Raw genomic sequence first — 9022 nt, 5'->3', positions numbered from 1 at the left:
GCTGTCACGACCTCTGAACCCATTAAGTGTGCCTTTCACATGACCTGAGCAGAGGGCTACAGAGGGCTAAAGAGGGCCGCGGGTTTTTCAAGAAGCTTTGGCAGAGATTTGCATAATCCATTAGCTGCATCAATGTGTTATGTTAATCTAGCTTTGGAAAGAGAGAAAAAAGTTTGCATTGTTGAGTTGAAAAATAACTACGACGCAAGATATTGACCTAAAACGTTTTTTTCTTTCTCTTTTTACAGGAAGAACGGTGCTGGATGTGTGACATCCTACCTGTGTGGAGAGGTGAGAGGCCCGTGAAGGCCTCAGTGATGATGAACTTCCCTGCTGCTTTGTAAGATGTGAGGTTTTAGTTGGCTGCTTGATGGGCTCGGACACCACTTAAATGTTGACCTGAGGTGAGTTTTCTCAACTTGCTTGCTCGGCTTAATCAGTGTTGTCCTCCCTGATGACAGAAAATGTCCAGCTATTGGCCGAGACCAGGAGGGCACGTCATCTCCATCAATCAGGGACCCGCAGTTTCTCCTCTGAGGAATGTCCCCACGGTCGTCCAGCCGCCTGGCCATGCGTCGCTGGATGCATGAGAGGCCGGGCATGAAGTGCAACCCCGTCCAATGATTATGCAGGGGGAAAGGTGATAATGACTTCCTATCAGGAGTTAACGGCCGAAGGGGAGACTAGCCCTCTGCTCACAGGCTGCTGCTGCCGCCGAGCGAAAGAGGTCATAAACCGGGACCTGGGCGGCGGGTCTCATCCACAACTCGGCTTTCGTGGCGAGGAGGGGACACTGGAGGTGGAAGTCGCCTCAGGATTTTACTCCCCGCTTCTGTGCGCTTCTTTGGACAGCCCTCCTCCACCTCTCCCACAGACTCCGGAGGGCTTCTCGGCACCGGCCTGCCCCCACTCGTCCCGTGTCCCCTGGCGGTGCAGGGCGCAGGGGCAGGGCTCTCCAGGACGCGGATACTGCGCGTCAAACGACGACGCGCGGCGCTGCGCTTTTGGGTCACTTGCGGAACAATTCCAACTCTATTCTCACGGCGACCCCGAGATTCACGTCGCCGTGGGAAGTTCGGTCAACTCGGACTGTAGCGATCCGGATGGAAAGAGTAAAACTTTTGGGTGGATGAGAGTGAAAAGGAGTCGGCAGCGGGCGGGTAAGTTTTTAATCAGGGGGATATTCTGCTGGGCTCGAGAGGAGGGAGAGAGCGCCCTTAGGATTTATTTGAAATAAATGAGTTTAATTGCGAGCTTTGGATAACTTTCATTCACACTTGAGAAAGTTTGGTGGAAGTTTTCATCGTCGAGCTGAAAAAAAAAATAGTAAAAAAAAAAAAAAAAGCTGACGTGTTTTGTGCGTCACCGTGCACAATTCCCTCCGTCATCAACCAACAAAAGTTTAATTTAAAAATGAAATCTACATTTTAAAAGGGAATGAAAAGGCTTAGGAGGCAGCTGTAGCGGTTCACTCGGCGCCACATTTGAATATGCACATGAGGACTCGGTTACTATTTCCTTAACGGTTCATGTTGGTGTTGACTGTTAGGTTATTTAACATTTTTGCTCCACCTACTGTTAAAGCTGGGTTTGGACTGTACGCAGAGTGAAGTACAGTTACAGGCCTGCTCAGCCTCAGTTTATATTCAACCCGGAAAATGATCAATTATTTAGCCTTGCCCTTACTAACCAGCAGACTTTGAATAATGCAACAGACCACTGCCTGTCGAGACTCAGGAAGTTGAGTAAAACTTACTCTTGTAAGCTGAAGTGCTCCCTGACTATTGATTAGTTGTCTGTTTGTAATGAAAGCCCTTGTGTATTGATTTCAGTTTGCAGCACCTTTACATGTGTCCACCTTTTTAACATAATTGCTGTCACAGATCATCATTTCACTGACTGATGAGTCCCGGGCAGAGAGCCCACTGAAGAATACATATCCCAGGCTTAAAAAAATACCAATAGCCTGCTAATGTGAAAAAAACGCCTATCAATCCTCAATTTTATGTGAGTTATAGCATCTCATATAGATCCTTCATCTGATCAATAATGTCACTTGACTGACTGGCCACTGTACCTGGGTTGGGTTTCATAAATTTTACATGGAGGAAGATTTACTGTGGCGGTGGTCCAGTCTTTATTTTCAGCTGTGAGGTTGCTGCTGACCCAAATGTTCAGTGACCTAAGAGGCAACTTCATCACAAACTGCAAAAGGCCCAAACACAATACTGCTGCAAAATTCAGACTAGTGAGTTAAATATTGTGGATTTTACACATTATTTGCATGCTGCTGCATGTTTAGATTAGATTACATCAGATTAGATTCAACTTTATTGTCATTGCACAGAGAAAATGCGGTTCAGCATCTAACCAGATGCGCAAAAGCTGCAGGAAAGTGCATTATAATACAATAGACATGTTACAGTATGAACAGAGTGGTGAATTATGTGATTATTATGTCAATAGTGTGCACAAAATGTGGTGCAGCAAACTCAAAACAATTCCTTTATTGCAAAACATTCACATTAATGGCTGAAAATTGGGTGCATTTTTCAGATGCTTTGATTTATCGTGGAACAAACACAAACCTAGAAACCTAAAAAATGCAAAATTAAACTTCAGATTTGTGGAGGATGATGTGCATTCAGCGGGAAAATCAAAATCTGACCTAAACACCATTTTATGAAATGTAAGAAGCAAAATAATAATAAAAATAAAAAGCAGCTAAGACTTTTAATCATGTACTTGCATGTTTAAGAATTCTGATTTTAGTGGATCGACCTGATGATGCCAGAGTGAGGGAGGCAGAAGGTGACAACCACACCTTGGGTTGGTCTGGAAGTCATTTTCTCCATCAAACACATTAGCCACTCATCTGATCCACATCCATGCACTTGAGAAAGCCATTTACTCACACCCACCCACACACAGAGACATTTCCTGGCAGTATTGTTAGTATATGTGTAACCTCTCTCTGTACGTCTCTGATGGAGATCATCTGTAGGAGTAACTCATTAGCACTACTGTGTAACTTGTAAAAGAGTCATTAGTGAAAGTACGCTTTTCCTCTGGAGGTTGTATTGGTTTTGGCACAAAACAAAGTCTCCCGTATTCTTCCATGTTGAAGGGCCTCCACAGACCTGCTGTAACCTGATCTCCTGGCTCAGTGTATATACTCCCAGTGCGTCATTCTTCAATTATGCTTTGACAGCACCTGAATTACTGTGGGCTGGATGCCCAGATGACTGAGGCAATGTGTATTGATCTATCCCTTTTCTTCTTCCCTCTCCTTGGCTTGGAAGGCCCTCACATTCCCTCTGCTGGCTCTGGCTATTTTTAAGCGTGCAAGTCATTCCTCAAATATTTAGTTTGATTCTTTTATGCCTTCTGGCCGGCATCAATTCTATTATCTTTGGAGCCATTAATCAGAATGCGCATGTGATTTGCACTCCACAAAAGCTCAAGTTCTTAATTACGTACAGTTTCTCTGTATCGGTTCTTGGTATCCGCTGCCCTCTAATTCTCAGCCTCAGCCACCTTCACATTCATTTTCTTAAAACACAGATGTTGACATTTATCCTATAACTGACCTTTCCATCTGCTGTGCTTTTCCAAGTGGCTGGAGGCCTGTTAACCTTCCTCTCCATGAATTGTGGTGGGAGGCATTGCTCTACACCTGGCACACTGACTCCATTATGCAGCGGCACATTTTCTCAGAGGCAAAGGCACGCTGACGACTACCCACAATGTCAGCAGTGAAAAATCAAGATATAGCTGCGGTTGCTGTCATTCATTGCACATAAGTAGCACAGATGATACTTTAATGTGTAACCCAGAAACCTCAGAGGACAAAAATGGAGACATTTGTCATTAATGCAGTGTTCGAAAGGATTTTGTAAACTGTTAAACTGTCATTGACACAGAAAGGCCTAAAGGCAAATAATTAATGATTCTGATGAATACAGTTAATGGACTGTAAATGCTACTAAGTTGTTTTGAATCGCCAAACATTTCTCTGACTGCTCTCATACATATCTGCACCATACAGTGGCACATTCTTTTTCCTGCGGTTTAATAAACTTGCTGATGAACGCATTTTAGAGGCAACACTTTATAAATATATAAGACAATGCAGTACAGCAGCCCTAAAATAAATGTAAAACTCTCTAAATCAGAGGTGTCACTGATATTTTCCAGGTTGTAGTTTGTGATGCTTTGGATTTGCATGATGTTGCACAGGTGTTTCTGTTGATTTTTTTTTCTACTTTACAGCACCAACAGATTTTGCTCTGTGCCTACAGGCTACTGCTAAAGTTGATACCTCTTTGTTACACAGACAGAAAAATGGCTTCCAAGTTAAGACTTTAAATCAACAAACTGGCTCAGGGCCAGATCCCACAAATCACTTCCTATAATTTTAGGCCTATTTGAAAGCTTTGGGTACTTGTTTCCTTTGTGTCCAACAAACCTGTGATTATTTATTCAATTTACAACACTCATTAGCACTCAAACTGGGCAGTAAATCATTTGGATTTGTAGTAAGCATTTTATTTACTTTGTGAGGATGTGCAAAAGTTATGAATACAGTGTGATTTTTCAGGTTTGGTACATTGTAATTGTTAAAGTATGGGCGTGGATAATTTATTCAGGGAGGTTTTGTGCTTCTTTTGTGGGCAGCCTCATTGATTTTATGCAGTTTTTTTTTTTTGTGTGTGTCCTCTGCTCCCAGCCAGGATGCACATGACCTGTGGGTTCAGTCTGGTCGGCTCGGGCCTCGGCGTGGCGGAGGCTGGGAGCGGCAGCGCCTTCACGGACGGTCGTCCGTCGGTGAACGGAGCCCCGAGGACCAACTACAGCACCAAGCAGCTGACCGAGCTGGAGAAGGAGTTCCACTTCAACAAGTATCTGACGCGGGCAAGGCGGGTGGAGGTGGCCGGCGCCCTGCAGCTGAGCGAGACGCAGGTGAAAGTTTGGTTTCAGAACAGACGCATGAAGCAGAAGAAATTGCAGAGAGACGGGCTGATCCGCGACCCGAGGCCCGCGGCTGCGCACTCGCACGGCGGCGGCGGAGGAGGAGGACACACTCTGGACACCTGCCCCTCTCCCGGACCGACCTCTCCCTAAAAGAAAAAAAAAATAAAAAGAAAGAAAGAAGAAGAGAAGACAGAACAGAACACCTGCCTCCCCCCCTCCTCGCCCCCTCCTCCCCCCTCCACATCCTGAACTGAACATGCAAGGAGCTGCGTCGTGCGTTACGCGGCAGCCTGCAGATGTTTTGATTCGCGTTTGCATCGGTTTCAATCAGGCTTCACCTTTATTTGCTTACCACGATGAATGCTCGTCGCAAGAAGCGCGATGGCAAGTTTCTTCATGCAAGAGCGGCCGAAAACGATTTGTCATCCTCCCCCGGCTTCAGACTGGCGCTCTGATTTGAATATTAAAATCCAAGTCATTCCATTGCGCTCCTGCCTGCACAATGTAAACGAAGATACAAAACGTATATTAATTGAGCATAGAAGCGATGGCCCATTTGCTTATTTATTTTGGACAATTTATCCAGGAACTGACTTTACTTGAATATATTTATTCAGCAGGGCACGTGCGTATCGCGGTTTTCTTTCAAACGACAAATTATTATTATTATTTTATTTATTTATTCAATGATCAGCCTACATGTGGGGATATTTATTTTATTGAAACAGAAAGACAATCCTTTTGAGTAACTTTTTGGATTTATTTTTTTAGTATCAAATCAGTGCTGCTGTCTCCATGGAACTTAATTTCTCTATTTATTTGTGTCTGGCAGCCCACATTTGAACATTTGAGCAGAAATGCACCTGTTGTAGCTTTTAACACGCATGTCAGAAGCCTGTTGTTGACGCTCCAATGCTGCTTTGCCTCGATTTCTAAGCTGTTCATTATCTTCCATCCACGCAAAGATTAAAATGCCATAATTGACGCATCGACTTATTGGAGAGTATCGATCCGCAGTGATCCATCCGCAAATCTGGGAGCAAATCTGCATGCATCTGTAACTGCACGTTAATGGAATGTAGAAACATCACGATCGGGAGTTGTTGCCTCTTTTTATTGCCCTTATACATGCATCAGAAAATGACAATTTAGCTTGAACGCTCATGCGGGAGAGCAGACAATAAAAACCTTGCCTGCGCCTGTTTTGCGCATCAGCCAATAAAAGTGCGTGGCCCCAGCAGCTAAATATTCCTTCTAGATTCCCATCTCATCTCATATAAAGTAAATGATAGTAAACACGGCTCTTAAACATTGTTAGGGTCCCGTATTGTTTTTTATTTTATTTTTTAGCATGTTAATGTCTCTTTTAATATCAATATATGGGCCATGAGCCACATTCATTTAATGTGGGGGGATATTTTTGTTAAGCTTTCAATTAGCCTGTTTGTGAAGGTTTACTGGATGCAAAATGGATATTTATCTTAAGAGAGCAATTAAAATTGGCTGTTGTAGATTAGAGCAAAAGTGCATCAATAATACTGAATTAATTAGGTCTGCTATAAACCTTTAACAGGTGTCTTGCAAATATAATGCTGCAGAATATACTTCTGTAAAAATAGGACAATTGCAGCTCTGTAGAAGTAGAAGTGGACATGAAGGCTGCAAGGCCAAGCTAATGTATGCAGTCACACCAGAGTTCACCCCTCACCTCCTGACCTTTGTCTTGCCTCGGGACAACAGTGACCTGGTCAGCGGCTCAGATAGAGAAAGATGCACCATTCATTTGGGTGACCTCCGAGTCTGAGCTTTTTCTTTCTTTCATTTTCTCCTTTTTTCCCCAACAAGCAGCTCCGAACGCCTTTGTTCTGGTGGTGGGTTCTCTATGTCCACACAGCCATATTTCATGGAGCTGAATAGAAAGGCAACCAGGCCATATGATAATTGTTCATATTATAATTCCATACCAGGCCACATAATGCATTTTTCCCCTCCTTACACCTAGAGCTAACCTAATTTTTGCCCTATCTCTTATTTTAATGAGCCAAAAAATGCACTTCTACTGGCTCACTTTATAAACTGGATAAAGGAGTCTTTTCACCCAATAGTTTTTTTCATACAAAACTACAGACTTATTTTTAATAGCAAAGCTGAAAAATTAAAGTTACTTGAGCATTCTTAATACTATTCCATGTCAGAGACAGCATAAACAAAATTTGGAGCAGCCATTCATTAGATGCTCACAGCTTATTTATTTCATGCATATTCGCTTGAATAATTTTTAAGAACACACATTAATCCCCTCCAAACAATATCTTTTATAATGTTCCTCTCATGAATATTAAACGACAGCTTGGAAGGAATAAAAGTTCAAACTTAAAGCAGAGAAACTTACATGTAAAAGTTTTTTTTTTTTTAAATAATTGACAAGAATAATTTTATATTCAAACAGGACTGAAATGTGCTGAGCCCAGTTCATTTTTACATTTGCATTTAAACAAAACACACACCATTAAGGTTGCCTTCCTCTAAACAAAATAGTGCAAAGTGGAATGTTTAACAAAACCATCAAATGTGTTCGTCTTTTTAATGCAAAGTGTGTGAAGGTTACGAGGTTGATGATGAGGACAATGATGTTGAACTCATGCGATGATGAAGCCTGCGACTATAAAATTGGTCTCTCATGTCCACTGTTCCCACTGAGAAGTGTGTTGCCTTGACCTTATTAGAAACTCTTTTGTCATCTGTGCAAATATGTTCCTTTGCCACAGGGCTTTGGGTTACAGGTTGCAATGTGTGCAGAGGATGCTTGCAGCAGGTGTGCACTCACACTTCTTTTTTAACTTACCTCATCACTGTTTTTACTCTGTAAGAGATTCAGTCAGTAATACTGTTTAAGCAGGAGTACAAACAATGTGTTAAAGCAAAAACGTATTGTGAATTAAAAGGTTGAGGTGAAGGTGTAGGAGGTAAAAGGAGTTGATTTGTTTTGGGTGAACTATCACTTTAATTTCATTCTGTGGCAGCTTCAGCATTTGCGTCTCAATTGATGAAAGGAGAAGTGCATTGTTTGTTCAGACCTGACATTTAGTTTGAAAGCATTTGAGTGTGACTCTACTCTGATGAATCTGTGCTCTTCTGTAATTCCTTCCTGAAGATGTACGGTGGGTTCACCAGACTGACAGCTGTGCAGCGTCTCGACGTGCACGTGGAGAGTAGAAGCCAAAATAACTCAGATAAAATGTATTACTGCTGAATGTGGTGACAATGAATGAGCTGAAATTTTCTTCACCTTTATTTTCTCTCTTCCCTTCATTTAAAGCATTAATTTCTCACGATGAAACCCAAAAATCTACTTTATTCAACTCATTTGTTTAAATCAATGAGAAACACATTTATTTTTTAAATAATTATTTGTCAAAATAACGCTCCTTTCTACATTTAAAAAAAAAAAAACACTCCTGAATACAGAACTCAAAACTGAGATATCAGAGTACATCCGGTGAAGTATTAGCACATGATGAATGAGACTATCGACAGCCTTTATTTTCCTCTGTATTTGAGTGCAAGTTAGCTGATGTGGGCAGCTGTTACAGTTTTCCTGAGGATTACTGCGTGGCATGAGGGATGACAGGAACATATGCATCGTACGGAATGCCTTACATTACATTTTAAATGAACACATATAAGTGGGTTCCTTCTGAGCTCATTGTAATTAATGCTAAGTTGACCTAAAATTAACTTAATGCATATTATGCATGTAATATCCTCACCGGAGCTCAGGGGAATGAAATCAATTGATCACGTTAAGCTCTTTCTAACTCCGTGTGAAGCACTTATAGATAACCCGGTTGTTGTTGTGATTATTTGAATGTTCTTCTCCATTTTTAAATTTTCTGCTTGTCTGATTTTACGGTTTTTCTTTATTTGCAAAGACTTTCATGCACTATTACTCTTTTTGATGGGTCTCATTCACACATTTGACTACCAAACCAATTGCACATCAACAAAAAGTGAAGTGAAGTGCACCTGTCTGTGTGTGCCGGGGCAC

The 9022-nt window shown here is 42.0% G+C and overlaps 1 protein-coding gene across 1 annotated transcript; it reads left to right on the top strand.

The window, feature by feature from the left end:
* Positions 1 to 646: 646 nt before the first annotated feature.
* Positions 647 to 7949, top strand: hoxc1a (homeobox C1a). Its single transcript, XM_035950042.2, has 2 exons — positions 647 to 1160; positions 4730 to 7949. Exons 1-2 carry the CDS (start codon positions 647 to 649, stop codon positions 5122 to 5124), a joined length of 909 nt encoding a protein of 302 aa, XP_035805935.1. The 3' UTR covers positions 5125 to 7949.
* Positions 7950 to 9022: the final 1073 nt, after the last annotated feature.

The sequence above is a fragment of the Amphiprion ocellaris genome, chromosome 8, assembly GCF_022539595.1.
Source record: "Amphiprion ocellaris isolate individual 3 ecotype Okinawa chromosome 8, ASM2253959v1, whole genome shotgun sequence".
In the NCBI taxonomy this organism is placed as follows: domain Eukaryota; kingdom Metazoa; phylum Chordata; class Actinopteri; family Pomacentridae; genus Amphiprion; species Amphiprion ocellaris.
Note: the sequence above shows the minus strand (reverse complement) of the source record. Positions and strands in the feature narration are given on the sequence as shown.